The 17,920-nt window shown below is 49.4% G+C and overlaps 1 protein-coding gene across 12 annotated transcripts in view; it reads left to right on the top strand.

Moving 5' to 3' along the window:
• ACTR3B (actin related protein 3B) overlaps window positions 1-17,023 on the top strand; it is a 104,214-nt gene extending 87,191 nt beyond the window's left edge. For 4 of the 12 annotated variants that reach the window (XR_015161879.1, XR_015161875.1, XR_015161874.1 and 1 more), the window contains 2 exons: window positions 4,133-4,259; window positions 16,870-17,023. Coding sequence is in view for 3 of the 12 variants with exons in the window: in XM_086394738.1 (XP_086250864.1) it covers window positions 4,133-4,147 (15 nt within the window). In the remaining 9 variants the exon portion in view is untranslated. Of the gene's footprint in view, window positions 1-4,132; window positions 4,349-4,401; window positions 5,564-14,101; window positions 15,274-16,869 lie in introns of those variants that run through there. The other 8 variants (XR_015161877.1, XR_015161872.1, XR_015161878.1 and 5 more) reach the window with 5 other exon arrangements.
• Window positions 17,024-17,920: the final 897 nt, after the last annotated feature.

Below are 17,920 nucleotides of genomic sequence, written 5' to 3'. Positions count from 1 at the left end.
CTGGTCTCTTCAGTGTCTGATTTCCGCCCTGACACAAAGGGGATGGTGGTGGACACTTTTTTTTTTTTTTTTTGGCTCACTTGTTCAGTTGCGCTGTGGGGAGGGAGGGACGCTGCAAACAAATAACACTGGCGTGTGCTTGCAGTGCCTCAGCCACACTGGGCCTGCCCCCGCTCACGGCGCGTGTACCCTCCCTGCCCACACTGCTCAGGCTCTAGGTTGCTCCACCGTGAACCATCTGAGGACGGCCCTGGGCTGCCTGCACCTCCCAGGTCTAAGCCGTTCAGGTTCAGGCACTCGGGTAGTCCTCAGAGGCGCAGACTCGGTTGGGCCTGCGTTTTGTGCCCTTCCCAGGTCCGAGCAGCTCAGGTGATGAGGTGTTTGGCGAGCTCGGTCGCTGCGACTTGTCGCCTCCCCACTGCTCGGTTTTCTGGGTGTAAAACCGGCGCACCTTCTCAGGCAGATGTTGACCATCCAGAACCCCAAGAAGTCTTAGTTAGCAAAGAAGCCTGCTTACAGTTTTGTAGATAATGCCTCTCTGCGGCCGCGATTGCCCCCTTCCGGCTCTGGCTGCCTGTCACCGGAGGGGGATGGTCTGCAGCCGGCTATCTCTCTTCAGTCCTTTGTTCTGTGCGTGGGCCTGGCGGTGTCTTACGTTAGGGCTGGCTTTTCGTGTGGTAGTTATCCCACAGTCTGGTTTGCTAGCCCAAGTTATTTCGCTCAGATAGTGCTCGGGGCATTCAGGCCAGATCCTTGCTCTAAGCAATGCAGCCCGCTCCGCGCCTCCCTGCCCAGCCCCCACTTGCTAGTGGTGGGTGCAGGCGTCTGTGCTGCTTCTCCGCTGGGGGAGTTACTGTTGGGCTTGTAATCTGTGGGTTTTAATTGTTTATTTATTTTTCCTCCCTGTTATGTTGCCCTTTGTGCTTCCAAGGCTCCGCACAGACTCAGCAGTGAGAGTGTTTCCTGGTGTTTGGAAACTTCTCTCTTTTTAAGACTCCCTTCCCTGGATGGAGCTCCGTCCCTCCCTCTTTTGTCTCCTTTTTTGTCTTTTATATTTTTTCCTACCTCCTTTCGAAGACAATGGGCTGCTTTTCTGGGTGCCTGATGTCCTCTGCTGGCATTCAGAAGTTGTTTTGTGGAATTTACTCAGCGTTTAAATGTTCTTTTGATGAATTTGTGGGGGAGAAAGTGGTCTCCCTGTCCTATTCCTCCGCCATCTTCCACTCCAGTATTCTTGGGCTTCCCTGGTGGCTCAGCTGATAAAGAATCTGCCTGCAATGCTGGAGACCAGGGTTTGATCCCTGGGTTGGGGAGATACCCTGGAGAAGGGAAAGGCTACCCACTTCAGTATTGTGGCCTGGAGAATAGCCCATGGCGTCACAAAGAGTTGGACATGACTGAGCGGTTTTCACTTTCAAGGCATACAAACCTGGTGTGGATGGAGTAAGGGCACTCAAGGTGGGGCTTGGTGCAGGAGTTTGGTCTTTCTCTCCAGAGCAAACCCCTCTGTTTACACGTCACAAGACTGTAAACAGAAGACCCGGTGATCAGATTGGCCAGGCATGCCTGGAAGTTTCAGCCGAGGCCTGTAGCTTTTCTCTGGAGACTGAGCAGATGAGGAAGAAAAGAGGGGGTCGGCCAGACCTGAGGACTGCTCAGGAGTCTTCTCTTGGGAAAGCTGACTCATGACACCAGAGTCTGGCAGAGGCCGCCTGCGAAGAGCTGCAGGATGTTCGTGCCCCACCCTGTAGACCAGCGGGTGGAGGGGATCAGAGCTGTCAGATGAGGGTGGGGGACAGACTCTTTGTGGTCTAGGGAAGTAGGCCGCATGGCTATGAGGATGCAGTTAGTTTTCAGTCTTTTAAAAGATATTTATCTATTTCTTTATTCTGGCCGTGCGGGGTCCTCATTGCTGTGCAGGCTTTTCTCTAGTGGAGAGCAGGGTCCACTTCCTAGTTGAGGTGCAGGGGCCTCTCGGTGGCTTCTCTTGTTGCAGAGCATGGACTCCAGGGCGCTCGGGCTTTAGCAGTTGCAGCTCCTGGGCTCTAGAGCTCAGGCTCAGTGGTTGTGGCACGTGGGCTTAATTGCTCCACAGCATGTGGAATCTTCCCGGATCAGGGATCGACCCCGCGTCTCCTGCATTGGCAGGCCGATTCCTTGCCGCTTAGCCACCGGGGAAGCCCAGTTTTCAGTTTTAAAACTGAAAATTTAAAATTTACACTTAAAATTAAAAACGTTTAAAAATGTTCTGCTGAATTAAAACGTGGTAGATGTTTTTCACAGGTATTGTATATTAACGCACGTATATGGGATGTGTTTTCTATTCTATTAATAGAAAAATGGTGCAGATGAACCTATTTCCAAGGCAGCGATAGAGACACAGACGTAGAGAACAGATGTGTGGACCTCGAGGGGGCGGGGAGGATGGATTGAGAGAGCAGCGTTGACGCGTACAGACTACCATGTGGAAAACAGCAGGAAGCTGCAGTCCAGCACAGTCAGCTCCACGCTCTGGGGTGACCTCCAGGGTGGGATGAGGGCGTGGAGGGAGGCTCAAGGAGGGAGGGGATATATGTACTCCTACAGCTGATTCACGTTGTCCTACAGCAGAAACTAACACGGCATTGTAGAGCAATTATCCTCCAATTAAAAAAAAATAACAGGTGTTCTTCACTCTTCTTAGCACTGTGCTTTCTTTCTTTTGCAGAAAAAGAGCTTCTATGATTTGTCCACAGTCAGTGGTATTTGAGAGCTCTTACAGAAGGATTTATGATACAACACAGTATAGATTAGGTGCTCTAACTAGTCATTAAACATAAACTATCAAGAGAAGTAAGTTTGTGAGCTATAAAGGTACAAACGACTGGTGTTTTCCACTGACATGTCTCCTCTTAATAAGGATAGTGTACTGAACTTGCATTTTGATTGTGCAGTCATTTTCTTGAGCTGAATCAGTATGTTTTAACATTTATCCATTAGCTCTCATGTCTGTGATAAATTAAACTTTATAGGTAATCAGAACATTATTGCCTGATATCATTACAGAGCTCTGAATTACAGTTTAAGAATGCTATTACAATAGTATATGTAACTTAAATGTCCCTGCTGCAAAGATGAATAGTATTATGAAGTTTCTGGTAACACGCCCTTCACGTCTGGGTTGATTTACAGTTGAGTAACTTTTAAAGAGCTGACGGCCCTTGTGCTGAGCTGTTATAAGCAGTGACCTTTCCAAGAGGGAGTGTCCTCTGTGATTGGGCAGTGATTCCTAAGCCTCTGATAGTAACACATCTACTAAGTTAGTTGTATCAGTGCCCTGAGAGGTTGTTACATTCATGACATAGGAAAGTAGGTGCCCTGTTTCACAGTGTCATGTTAGGAGGTTATCTACATGAAAATGGAATCATGATGTCCATAGGACTTAATAACCACACCCTGGGATAGTTTTTCAGAGTTTTGTTTATAGATAGCTGGTGGGAGAAGGGGATGACAGAGGATGAGATGGTTGGATGGCATCACCGACTCGATGGACATGAGTTTGAGTAAGCTTTGGGAGTTGGTGATGGACAGGGAAGCCTGGTGTGCTGCAATCCATGGGGTCGCAAAGAGTCGGACACGACTGAGCTACTGAACTGAGTGGGAAGCTGCTATAAAGCACAGGGAGCTCAGCTTGGTGGTCTGGGATGATCTCGAGGTGTTGGATGGGTGGTGGGTGGGAGGGAGGTCCCAGAGGGAGGGAATACACGTGTATGCATATGGCTGATTCGCGTCATCGTACAGCAGAAAAGAACACAGCATTGTAAAGCAATTATACTCCAACAAAAATACCATTGACACACTCACACAAAGAGATGTACATTTTTGAGCATATGTATTTTTTCTTAAATCTTAAGCTCTACCACTCCAGTGCATTGCTGTAGGAAGCTTTGGGCTGTACGTACTGGAATTATACCTATTCAGTTCCTTACCCGGGGAAGGCTTGTTGCCAGCATGAATAGAATGGTCAGTGGACTTGGAGTTCTGTCCCCAGCATCAGAGATGGATTTGTGGGGACGACAGAGTGACAGACCTGTAGACCAACCAGCTCATCTCTCCCCACCCTCCTCACCACAAGATCCTCTTGTTAACACAGGATGAGAAGAGATAGATGTGATCAACATTCCTGCCTGCGTCCACCGCACAGCATTGGCCTTACTGGATTGCACAGGACTCGAACCAGAGACCCCGTGGAGACCAACAGAAGCTACTCAGGACTTTTCGTAAGTGACCTGTGGCTTCTGGAGGTGCTTGTTATAACAGAGAGATGAAAACCAAGTTCCAAGCTCAAGTATATTTAGGAATCCTTGTGTTAGAGAAGGCATGTTCCTTTTTTCTTTTCTTTCCTTCCTTCTTTCTTTCTAGAAGGCATATTTTGGACTTCCCTCATGGTCCAGTGGTTAAGAACATGCTGGCCAGTGCAGGGGCTGTGGGTTCAATCCCTGGTCTGGGAAGATCCCACATGCCGCAGGGAAACTAAGCCAGTAGACCACGACCACCAGGCTGTGCTCTGCAGCAAGAGAGGCCACTGCAGTGAGAAGCCCATACACCACCATGAAGAGTCGCGCCCGCTTGCAGCAACCAGAGAAAGCCCGTGTGCAGCAGCAAAGACCCAGCGCAGACAAAGCAAAACCCAAAAAACCCAAGCATGCGTTTTTACTCAACGGAAGCGTGAAAGTCGCTCAGTCATGTCCGACTCTTTGTGACCCCATGGACTATACAGTCCATGGGATTCTCCAGGCCAGAATACTGGAGTGGGTAGCTGTTCCCTTCTCCAGGGGGTCTTCCCAACCCAGATGAGAGCATTTAACATGCTGGGATGCGTGGTGTCCTTCTAAGCAGGATACTGTTTGCTGCGTTCTGTTCAGTGTCTATCCCTGAAATAGGAACGCCTCTGAGCGCCACTGGTCCAGAGGACAGAGTCAGGGGAGCCCTCCTACTGGGATCCCCCCAGGAGAGAGCTGTGTTCAGAGGGCGTTGTCCATGGAGAGCCATCTCTCATCTTGCTCTTGGTAGACTTGGTGAGAGAAATTGAGGTTTCTGAAAAGGATTTTTTTTTTACTTTGGAATCATTATGTTTTTTTTTTTTTTTTTTTTACTATGAACTGAAGAGAAATGAAAATTGTGCTTCTGATGGTCATTGGTGATTAAAAAAATTAAGGAAAATTGAAGTCACAGAGGGTATTTTGCAGAAAGACTGTAACTCACAGAATGGGCTGTTTGGCATTCCTTCCTGTGGGTTTTCATTTCTCATGCTCTTATCTGAGAGGACGCACATGTTCAGGGTGTTACCCGCTTCAGGCTGCGTTTGTGCGGTTTTCCTGTGAGGACATGATTTCTATTTATTGGAATTTGCTTTCAAATATGAGCAAAACTCCTGGAGGGAGAGGACCTAGAGATGTTAGTGGTTCCTGCCATGCTAACATGCTGGGGACCGACAGTATGGTGCTCACTGTGACATCAGTTTCTGGTTTTTAGGGAAAACAAACTCCTTTTAAGAGTATGATTAAAAATATGAGCGATGTGATGCTGTGCTCACTCGTCTTTTGTTCTCGTATGAGGAATCACCAGTTTTATTTTTTGTTTATTTAAAAATTTTAATTCACTTTTGGCTCCTGGGTCTTCCTTGCTGCTTGTGGGCTTTCTCTAGTTGCCCAGAGAAGGGGCGACTCTCTAGTTGCACTGCCGGGGCTTCTCATTGGGGTGCTTCTTTTTTGGGGGAGCGTGGGCTCCAGGGTGTGCAGGCTCCAGTAGTTGTGGGGCTTAGTTTCCCCAAGGCACGTGGGATCTTCGTTCCCGGACCGGGATCGAATCCATGTTCCCTGCATTGGTGGGCGGATTCTTAACTGCTGGACCACCAGGGGAGTCCCATTTTCCTTATTTTAATCTCTAGTCACAGTTGTGTGCTTTGGAGAATATTCTTTTTTTTGGGTGGGGAGAGGTGGATATTCTTAAAGAGGATAATAATCTTTTTTTTTTTTTCCAATTTAACAGTTGTAGTGGGCATCGCATTTGTGGTTAGTGCAAGGAGTTTCTAAAGGTCATTTACTTGTGGATGTTTTCTTGGTTCAGGACTTTGGAGAGCGTGATCAGTTCTCCATTACATAGGCGCTTCCTGTTATATGACGGGGGAGGGGTGGGGGTGTGGGGGTGTGTCTCTGATTGTACCCCAGCCCTGCGCTCTGGCTGTTTTTCTTTGTGAGAATGTAGTTTTACTTCTGGAAAAAGTAAAAGGAAAAATAAAGATGGAAACTGCTTTCCTTTTAGTTTGGGGAAAAATAATTGGTAGTACAGAAGACAAAACTTTGTTATGTGGAAATAAATGAAGACCCAAGTAAGTAAGAGGCTGATTACTCAGAGCTGTGGGAGCTTGGGGGTCGCCACCGTTCTGTGTGCTTGGTGGGGCAGCTCTGTTGTGGGGAAGGGGGCTCTGGGGTGGAGGCTGTGAGTGCGGGGGACCTGGGGCAGCTGACTTCACTATGTGACTTGTTAGGGGAGTGTATCAGGCTTTCCGCAGTTGGTCCTAAGTTGGGAGTGAGGGAAGAGATCAGAGAAGCTGTTATTGATGGAGTCCTAGCCATCGACTGGGTTGCTGAGCTTCCCAGGGGGCTCAGATGGTAAAGAATCTGCCTGCAACGCAGGAGACCTGGGTTTGATTTCTGGGCCAAGAAGATCTCCTGGAGAAGGAAATGGCAACCCACTCCAGTATTCTTGCCTGGGAAATCCCATGGACAGAGGAGCCTGGTGGGCTACAGTCCACAGGGTTGAAGAGTCAGACATGACTTAGCGTCTAAACCACACAGCCACAAGCTGCCCCTGAGGTTTGGCCTCCTGGGCTAACACGTGATGAAAAGTGAATCCTTTGATCTAAGGAAGAGTTGGAACACTTTATTCAAGCCATATTTGAAGACTATAACCTGGGAAGTACATCTCAGAAAGCTCTGAGAACTGTTCCACTCTTTAGAAGTCAAGACACAGTTTTTTGAGATAGAGGGCTGTACCTGAAATGATGTATTATTGACAGTTTACATAATCCAGACTTGAGCACCATCAGGGTGGGTCATGTGGGCACTTTATAAGATCAAAAATGTGAAAATGAAGTCTCTCAGTTGTGTCTAACTCTTTGCGATCCTATGGACTGTAGCCCACCAGGCACCTCCATCCATGGGATTTCCCAGGCAAGAATACTGGAGTGGGTTGCCATTTCCTTCTCCAGGGGATCTTCCCAACCCAGGGGTCGAACTTGGGTCTCCCACTTTGTGGGCAGACTCTTTACCATCTGAGCCACCAGGGAATCCCTTACAGGATCAAGGAGGAATGCTACCTTTAAGGAGTTGTCTTGCTGATGCTGGGAGAATGTTGCTTTTTTTGTCCTGGGCTTTCGTTATTGTTGTTGCTTTGGCTGTATGAGGTCTTAGTTGTGGTGCCCAGGATCTTTTCACCTGTGGCGTGTGGGATCGAGTTTTCTGCTCAGGGATGGAACCCAGGCCCCTGCGTTAAGAGTGCGGCGTCTTAGCCACTGGACCACCAGGGCAGTCCCAGGGTTGCTCTTTTAGGCTGAGCATGTTTCTGCCAATGGGAGAGGTTTGATCCATACGTAATGCGTATGCATGTGCACAGCAGTTGGGTGGTGGGGGGAGGGAAGAGGTCGAAGGGCAGAGAAGAATGTTTATGTTTAGATTGTTCTTGTCTTGCCATAAGATATGAATTTTATATCACATGCTGCAGGCTGTGGGTCTGGGGCAGGCTGTCACGTTCGGTCTGACGGCCGTCAGGTTGTGTGTTTAGTTTTTCAATGGGAAGGTGAAATTATGAGTAATGTGTGGATGGTCCAGTCTACATTCAAAGCACGCACACTGGCCGCCCAATCTGGAGTCCATGCTGCTCTGCATGCTGCTATCACTTTAAGGCAATGAAGCCTTTGAAGTGTTTCTACCACCAACTGCATTTTCCCATAGAAGACTTGGGTGATGGCAAAAAGACCCCCAGATGCAGCCGCTGCACCAGAGTGCTGGTCCCTGCCGTGCTCGGCTGTGCTCTGTGGTCCCACGAGCATCACCCATCCCTGGGCCGCCAGTGGCCCTGGGGGTGGGTATGATGAGGTCCCCAACTCTCTGGGGTTTTGTGATGACACAGTGAAACCCGGAAGACAGCTGGGGAGACCTGCATCCATTTCCCGGGGCTGTGCTAACGCAGGACCGCACGCAGGGGCGCCGAAAGCAGCAGAGATGCACTGTCGTACCGTCTGGAGGCCGAGGGTCCAAGATCACGGTGTGGCAGGGCTGGGCTGGGAGCAGCAGGATGCCTGGTCTCGGTGGCCTTCTCCCTCTGGGCCTGTCGGGGCCCACCTTCCCCCTGTTTATAAGGATGCCAATCATCTCAGGTGAAGGGCTGCCCTGCTCCAACATGACCTCATCACAGAGTTACGTCATCAGAGCCACTTATCTCCTGGGAAGTTCCCAGATGGTCCAGTGGTTGGGACTTTGTGCTTTCACTGCAGGGGGCATGCGTTTGATCCCAGGTTGGGGGACTATGACCCTGCATGCTGGTGAGCCAAAAAAAAAAAAAGAGAGAAAAACAAAAAACTGCTTATTTTCCAATAAGATCATGTTCCGAGGTACTGGAGGTTAGACAAAGACATACAGGTTTGTGGGGAGGCCATTTAATGCATAACGAGACCCCTGAACACACGAGCCTTGGGTTCCTTGGGGCTGCTGGGTGTCTGTCTGCCGTGCTCCTGGGGTCTCCGCAGGCAACTGGGCCACATTACCCAGGCAGTCTCCCCACTTGTAAGAGGAGGGTGGTGAGGCAGACCTCATGTGCCTTAGGATTAAAAGAGGGAATAGGTGGAAAGGAAAGGGCTCAGCACAGTTCCTGGGATAGAAGAGCTGTTGGAAATGTGACCAGAAGCCCTCGGTCTGCAGGACTGCAAGGATCAGCATGCGGAAAGAGGAACAGCACGTCTCACTAAGGGACCGGGCGTCTGGGCTCAGGGGAGAAAGTGCTTCCTCCACCTCTGACGGCCCGGCCTGCGTTCCCAGACACTTGCAGACGTGGATGGCCCAGCTCAGGCCTCGCTTCTCCAGGAAGCAGTTGGCAATCAATGTTCTCAAGTTCATTTTGGGCCGTGGACGTTGCTGCTCCTCGCCCCTCTCCCTGGGGCTCTGTTCCTGAGGGCAGGGCCTCGTGAAGAAACTTCTCTGCACATGGAATACTGGTCTCGTCACCAGGCCCCTCGTTGAGTGGTCTCAGGACCACTGTGGGAAATCAGAACGCGGACCCCTGTGTGAAAATGATTCAGAATTCAGGATGGCAGGAGCAAGCTGTTCAGGCTGAGCGCGGAGTCCCTGTGATCAAGCAGCCGCCAGAGTTTCCCAGGAAGAGGCGTCCAAAGGACCACCGACATCTGGGGAAGCAGCCGTGTGCAGGAGGGCAGAGATGCAGCGTGGCCCACCCGCCTTGCAGGGGTTGATGGAGGGGCAACCCCTCCTAGGTGGGAGAGCACAGGCCCCTGGGGGAATCCCAGTCCTTTGTAAGGATGCCCGTTGTCACCAGGCTGCGTTCCTCCCTGGGGAGCAGGAGGTGAGACTGCCCAGGGGTGAGTCTGCCACGCGCCTGGCCGTGCTGCTTACTGATCCATGAGTCTTCCTGTAAAGCCGAAGACAGAAGAAACAACTGTGGCCAGGAAACACATTCTGAGCTCTCGAGGGCACCCGGTGAATGCTCACACTGGGACAGTCAACTAGAGCGGCCTGCCAGGGCCCACCGCTCTTCCCTCTGGCATAGCTGGGGGGTCCCCAAGTTCAGGCTGTAGGGGGGAACTTGAATGCGGGGTGGGGCAGATGTGTGGCTTGTGGCTCAGCCCTGGGACAGGGACACTCCTATTGATGGACCCGGTTTGCTTCTCTACCAAATCTTGTTCTCCTGGTGAAGCACAAATGATTATCCAGCTTAAACTTGTGTTTGTGTCAGACAAAAGCAAGTGAAGAATTAAAACATTTGCGAGGGTGCATCATGAATATCATACACTCAGTACACTTGGCAGGGGCCCAGGGAACGTAGACAGAGGATGACATGATTGGATGGCATCACCGACTTGATGGACATGAGTTTGGGCAAGCTCCGGGAGTTGGTGATGGACAGGGAGGCCTGGCGTGCTGCAGCCCATGGGGTTGCAGAGATCCAGACATGACTGAGTCACTGAACTGAACTGAACACTTCCAAAGGGAGATAGTCCGTGAACTAAAGCAAGCTCAGGATAGCAAGAGCTACCATGTCCATGGATTTCAGGCAGGAGCGTCTATAAACTTTCGATCTATTCAAACAATACCTACCTACCTTTTACTTTCACAAGATTGTCTTTTTCTCCCCCACAAAGAGTTTTCGGTTAATAAGTGTTTTGTGTGCGTGTATGTTCTTAGTTGCTCAGTCGTATCTGACTTTTTGTGACCCTTTGGACTGTAGCCTGCCGGGCAACTCTGTCCATGGGATTTTTTTCAGGCAAGAAACTGGAATGGGTTGCCATTTCCTCCTCCAGGGGATCTTCCCGACCCAGGGATTGATCCTGCATGTCCAGGGTTTCCTGCATTGCAGGCAGATTCTTTACCCTCTGAGCCATGGGTTTTGTCAAATTGAGGTTGTCCTTCAGAACAGATTATTCTTATTTCCTATTTGCAAAGCATGTGGTTTATCTCCAGATAGGATAGAGTGAAAACACAGTAAGTTATTTCAGCAGAATTAGGTTGGGAGGGGATTTTAAGAAATACTTGCTTCAAAACTTGCTTCTGCTCCTGAGACTTTCAAATTTAAATAATATTCAGCAGCAGAAAGCTTGAAGAATAATATTGGATGGGCCAAAAAGTTCATTTGGGTTTTTCCTTATGATCTTATGGAAAAACCTGAACTAATTTTTTGGCCAATCCAATATATAGGTTTAGTATAGAATTTAGTATTGGGCCTTCCCTGGTGGCTCAGATGGTACAGAATCTGCCTGTAATGCAGGAGACCCAGGTTCAGGCTCTGGGTTGGGAAGATCCCCTGGAGAAGGGCATGGCAACCCACTCCGGTATTCTTACCTGGAGAATTCCATGGACAGAGGAGCCTGGCAGGCTACAGTCCATGGGGTTGCAAAGAGTCAGACACAACTAATACTTTCACAACTCTCTTTCATACTCCACTTAAAGTTATTATAAAATAATGACTGTACCTAGTTAGAGTCTACAAGAACAAGAGGGCTGATGGTTTCAGAAAACCCAGGAGGACCAACAGACAGTCACGAGGAGAAATGCCCGGAAGCCAACCGGAAGTGCCGAACCACTGGCCCGCCGCACCACGTAGCTGCATCCTTGCTGCTACCGCCCGAAAAAGAAACACAAGCCTGCACGCCTGTGCTGCCGGAGAGGACGTCTTGGTGTGGGGCTGCTTCTCCCCACTGCTGACTTCTGCCGGGCAGACCTGGTCCCATGGGGAATGCCAGCCGCGAGACCACGTGGGAAACGTGTCCTCCCGGGCAGGTGGCTCATGCTGCCTTCTCCTGGAGAAGGCAGTTGAATTGCCCGGTTCACTTCAGGCTTCTTCAGACCCCAGCGCTTTTTCTGCCTGGCTTCCTCACCAGTCTGATCCTAAACATGGTGATTTATGTCCTTTGTCTCTGCATCTGAACTCTGGCTGTGAGGCAGTTAAAATGAAAGCAAATTGAGTTCCTCTCCAGAAGCTGTAGGTGGGAAGAGGCTGAACAAGGAAAGAGCTGAAAGAACAAGAGACACCATCATGTGGGAAGGAAAAAGCTGGAAAGCCAACCCCCCCCCACCCCCCCGACACACACACTGTCCCCTTTGTCAGAAGAGACAGATACGCTAGTTTCAAATTTGGTTCAATTGTATTTTTAATAGGATCAGATTCTTTTAACCATTTTAGAAATGGAAATGTTATCCAATGACTAAGCGATATAAGCATAAACTGCCCGGGTGATCTGAAGACAGAGGCTCAATTTTACTGTTAGACTGGCGTATCAGATGTACTAAGGGTTAGAGCAATGAAAAAATGAAAGAAAGAATTTAAACTGCGCTGCTTGTAGTAGGTCTATGACTTCTTTAGGGTGAGTAATGATTCCTGTCAGGCAAGTAAGAAAATATTCCCATTTCATGAATCTAATTATCTACAAACAAGCTTTTCAGGAGTAGAGGAGTTGGTTTAAAACACTTCATGGAGAAGCCTATTTTTTGCCTTCAATATAGTTATTGGTCTCGTGAAAGAGTGGAGTTTTTATGTGTAAATAAAAGGATCTAGTTAGTTTGACTCCTTGTGACAAAAAACAAGTATCAAAAGTAGTTTCAATATATAAGGTTTTATTTTTTCCTGTAGGCGGGCTGTCCGTAGCTGGCATTGAAGTTTACCTGAGTGCCCCTGGGACGTGCTCCTCCCAGTGTTCTGGCCTACAGTCCCTAGAGTGTGGCCACGGTCCTCATAGCCCAAAGTGGTGGCTGGAGCTCCAGCTAACACACCTGCTTTCCAGTCAGCAGGAGGAAGAAAGTGACAAGAAAGGGAGTGCCCCCTTTTCAGGGTACTACACAGAGGCATCATCCCACACTTTCTTGAGCTTGCTTGAACAAGGTGACAGCCAGCTACCAGGGATGCTGGTAAATGTAATCATTTGGCCGAGGGACAGTGGGCCTAGCTAAGAATCAGTGTTTCATGATTAGAAAGTAGGAGGGTGGATGCTGGGCGGTGATGAGCCGTCTCTGCCACAGCAGAGTTGAAGGATCGATGACGTCAAGGACGATAGGGCCTCCTGTCCTGGCCTGAGTTCAGGGTTGCCCCCTCCTGCGATGCTATATGCGCTGACATCAAGTTCTAGTTCCCAAGAGTCAAGCCGGTGGCTTAAAAGCACACCAGTGGGTCTTTATGCTTCTCTTCTTTGATCTAAACTTAAGGAAATAGGACACTTTTCTGGAGGATGCTCTTTCCTGGCCTTGAATTCTCCATCAACACAGCTAATATTGTCTTATTTGGACCGTTGAGAGTAGGACTGAGGTGATAGAAATTACTAGAAGACCCTTCATTTTAATCTTAGGCTGTCGATCTCTTCGTTATCCCCCCTGCCCTCTCCCTGCTGTTTAAAGCAAACAAAACAAATGAAAACAAGGCTCCTGGATGAGTCTGCTAGGCCTGCTGCCGTCAGACTATCACAAACTAGGCGGCTTAAACAGCAGACATCTCTGCTGTTCGGTTCTGGAGGCCGCAAGTCCAAGGTCAAGGTGCCGGCAGGGTCAGGCTCCCCTTCTGGACTCTGGAGGTGGCCCCGGTCCTCCGCCTTCCTTGGTTGCAACGGCATCACTCCAAGCTCTGCCTCCATCACCCCGTGGCCGCCTGCCCTCTGGGGTCTGACTTCCCACGGCCTTCTCCCGTGTCTCTCCCCCTCTTCTTCTCTTGGCTGTGCCGCACGGCTTGCGGGATCTTAGTTCCCCAACCAGGGCTTGAACCTGGGGTGGAGAAAGCACCAAGTCCTAAGCACTGGCCCGCCGAGAGAGAATTCCCTCTTCTCCTCTCCTGGTAAGGACACCTGCCGTGGGGGACTAAGGCCCGCCCTTCTCCGGGGTGTGTGCTTAGTTGTTCAGTCGTGTCCAACTCTTTGAGACTCCAAGTCGTCATCTCTGTCCATGGGGATTCTCCAGGGAAGAATCCTGCAGTGGGTTGCCATTTCCTCCTCCAGGGGATCTTCCCGACCCAAGGATCGAACCTGAGTCTCCTGTGGCTCTTGTGCTGCAGGCAGCTTCTTTACCCACTGAGACAAAACCAGCAGGAAGATGGCTTCACTGCAGCAGGGGTGTGGGGCAGAGCACTTGCCTCCGTCGGCCTGACCAGGGCCGTCACGACGAGGTGCAGAGTGGTTGTGGCTGTGGGTCGCACCCTGCAGTCTAGCCAGGCAGTGGGAGGGTGTGTGCGAGGCGGGGTGCCCCAGGACAGGACCAGCGAGTCAAGGAGAAGCCCAAGAGGGCTTCCTCTACAGTGCCCCGCTGACACCCCGCCCCCCAATTTGCTACCTGTTATGTTTTCTTTTTTCCAGCTTTATTGAGGTGTAATGACACAACGGGACTTCCCTGGTGGCTCAGATGGTAGAGTCTGCCTGCAATGTGAGAGACCCGGGTTTGATCCCTAAGTCGGGAAGATCCCCTGGAGAAGGAAGTGGCAAGCCCCTCCAGTATCCTTGCCTGGAGAATCCCATGGACAGAGGAGCCTGGCGGTCTACAGCCCATGGGGTCACAAAGAATTGGACACGACTTTCACTTTCAGTGACACACAACAGTGTGTGAGCTCACAGCAGTGTGTAAGCTCATGGCAGTGTAAGCTCACGGCAGTGTGTAAGCTCACAGCAATGTAAGCTCACAGCAGTGTGAGCTCACGGCAGTGTGTAAGCTCACAGCACTGTGTAAGCTCACAGCAGTGTAAGCTCACAGCAGTGTGTAAGCTCACAGCAGTGTGTAAGCTCATGGCAGTGTAAGCTCACGGCAGTGTGTAAGCTCACAGCAATGTAAGCTCACAGCAGTGTGAGCTCACGGCAGTGTGTAAGCTCACAGCACTGTGTAAGCTCACAGCAGTGTAAGCTCACGGCAGTGTGTAAGCTCATGGCAGTGTGTAAGCTCACGGCAGTGTAAGCTCACGGCAGTGTGTAAGCTCACGGCAGTGTGAGCTCACGGCAGTGTGAGCTCACGGCAGTGTGAGCTCACGGCAGTGTGTCAGCTCACGGCAGTGTAAGCTCACGGCAGTGTGTAAGCTCACGGCAGTGTGTAAGCTCACGGCAGTGTGAGCTCACGGCAGTGTGTAAGCTCACGGCAGTGTGTAAGCTCACGGCAGTGTAAGCTTAAGGTGTGCAACACTGCTTTTGGATGACAGCTTGATAGATTCAAGTTTTACATTTTATAACTAGAAATAACTCACTTGAAAGGCAAATGTTTTAATTATGGTTGCCAAAGCAGAAACGTGGTGGAAAGGGGAGGGGTAAATCAGGATTTTGGGATGAACACACATATACACGCTACTGTACATAAAGTAGAAAACCAGTAAGACCCACTGTGTAGCACAGGGAACTCTACCCAATATCTCTGATGACCTGTATGAGAAAAGAATCTGAAAAAGAATGGATGTATGTATATGCATAACTGACTCACTTTGCTGTACATCTGAAACTAATACAACATTGTAAATCAACTAGAATCAATAAAGTATTAAATAAAATTACATCATCAACCCCCCCCCCTCGCCCCCCCCCCCACACAAATTTCTTATTGAGGCACTTAGCTTCTTGAAAGGGCTTCCTTGATGGCTCAGTTGGTAAAAATCCACTCATAATGTGGGAGACCCCGGTTAGATTGCTGGGTCGGGAAGATCTGCTGGAGAAGGGACAGGCTTCCCACGCCAGTATTCTTGGAATAGTGAACAGAAGTCAGAAGTGACAAATGTCCTTTCCCCCGAGGGATAAGGAGAGCAAGACTGAGGGGGAAGACTGGGGGGCACACGTCTTAGCTGACATCTGGTCACTCCCAGATCTACGAAATGTAATGGAAGCTGCCACTGTTTTCATGCTGACCCCTCCCCACCCACCCAGAGCGCTGGGGAAATCGGGTCCTTGCTGCTTGGTGTGAAAGAGCAGAGTTCAGATTCAGAAGGCTGGAGCTGATGGACAAGCTCTGTGCGGACCTTCACAATCCGCAGCTGAAGACATGAGATTCAGTTTCCTATTGACAACATGAGAAGTCAAGCCACATATGTTATAGGGACATATCATATGGGGAGAATCAAATAAGGTAATGTGAAGTGCTCAGTACACCATCTGCTCAATCGCTGCTGCTGTGATGGTGTCTGAAGTTCGGCAGATGTCTGTATAAGAAGCATCGTTCACGGAACATTTGCTGACCAAAATAATGGGCGGTAAGATGCGACTGCTGTTCTAAATGTTCGTAATTCTGATACAGAGACGAGATGTCCACAAGACATCCTAAATAACATAAGTCATGTGTAAGTGCTGGAGGCGGCTATGGGTCAGGGCTCTGGGGTCAACACGACAAGAGATCACGGGGGCACCAGTGGTTGCTGTGTGCTAAGTCGTGCCAGTCGTGTCTGACTCTGCAACCCCATGGACCATAGCCCGCCAGGCTCCTCTGTCCATGGGGATTCTCCAGGCACGAATGCTGGAGTGGGTTGCCATTTCCTTCTCCAGCGGATCTTCCCCACCCAGGAATCAAACCCAGGTCTCCAGCATTGGCAGGCAGGTTCTTTACTTACTGCTTGCACCACCAGGAGTCATTGGGGAAGCCTTCAGGGAGGAAGTGAGACTCTGAGTTGGAGACACAAAGCTAAGCGAACAGAGTTGTCCTTACGGGCTCCCAAGCACCCATCGGCCCAGACTGGGCATCCGTGGCCATGTGCAAGGGTGGCCTAATTGTACAGATCTGGTGGGAGGGCTGTTGGAGGACTCACCAGGATGGCTGGGTGCACACATTTGATCAAGAAGATCAGAATGTGGTGGCAGGAGTGGGTGGTGTGTTTCTCTGAGGTTCTAATTAGGGCTGGCAGCTGGGATCTGTACTATTTCCTTCTTTTTTTTTTTTTTTGTACTATTTCCTTCTGTGCCATCTCAACAAAACCAGTTAAGCCTTATTGCATCCACACACCACCATGCGCACAGGCCAGAAGCAGGCGGAGGCCTGTTGAGCTTGTTGCCTTTTGGCTTCTAATGGAAAAATCAATTTATTCCTGCTTATTAAGCTATTAGTGCATATTAGATTTTACCTTCCGTTTTTCCTGTAAATCCTCCTTCTGCTTCCCTTTTCTCAGGCATCGGGGAAGAGTCTCTTCTGGGTTTAAAAATGGTGAATAGGAGACTTCCAAGCTCAGGGGAATGAACCAGATGCTCACCAGACGTGTCTTGGACCCTCTAAGAACTTCCTTATGGAGTTATTAAATTCCTCAAGGCTTCTAAATTCTACAATCAAGCATCGACTTTATTAATTGCATAGTTTGTTAAGAAGTGGTCCCAATGAGGAATATTACCCAGCTGTATAAAAGAATGAAATAATGCCATTTGCAGCTCCATGGATGGACTTAGAGATTATCAAAACCTCAGCAAAGTAAGTCAGAAAGAGAAAGAAAAACACTGTATGATCACCACTTATGTGTGGGATCTAAGATAAGACACAATGAACCTGTGAGACAGACATAGACACAGAGACATTGAGATGGACTCGTGGTTTCCAAGGCCAGGTGATGGGGGAGGGAGAAGGACGAACTGGAAGTCTGGGGTTAGCAGATGCAGACTACTGTATATAGAAAAAACAGCAACCCTACTGCAGAGCACAGGGAGCTGTGTTCAGTATCCTGGGATGAACCATAATGGAAAAGAACATGAGAAAGAATGTGTATGTAAGTATAACAGAATCATTTTGCTGTAGAGCAGAAATTAACATAACATTGTAAATCAACTATACTTCAATCAAAAAAAAACAAACAAACAAACAAGAAAACCAATGAAGAAATCTGACTCAGAAGTGGCCCCACTGAGAATCTAACGGCCTCAGCCTTGTTCTAAGGGTACACGAAGTCAGTGACAGGTTGGATGAGCAGCCCTTTCTAAGCAGGGAAGGGAGATTCAGAGTGCCTGTGACGGCACGTTTCATGGGTCCTCTTGGCTGGGCTCTGGGGCCCAGTTGTCTGGCTGCACATTAGTCTAGACGTTACCAGGACGGTATGCCGTGGATGTGAGTCACATCTGTGAGCACGGACATTAAGGAGATCGCCCTCCATAATGTGGGTGGGCCGCATCTCATCAGTTGAGGGCTCTAAATGCAAAATGTGAGGGTTTCTGGGGAAGAAGGAATTCTGCCTCTAA

The sequence above is a fragment of the Bos grunniens genome, chromosome 4 (assembly GCF_055505025.1).
Source record: "Bos grunniens cultivar Pamir isolate PY7600 chromosome 4, Bosgru_T2T1.0, whole genome shotgun sequence".
Lineage (NCBI taxonomy): Eukaryota > Metazoa > Chordata > Mammalia > Artiodactyla > Bovidae > Bos > Bos grunniens.
This window is presented reverse-complemented; position numbering and strand designations above follow the sequence as displayed.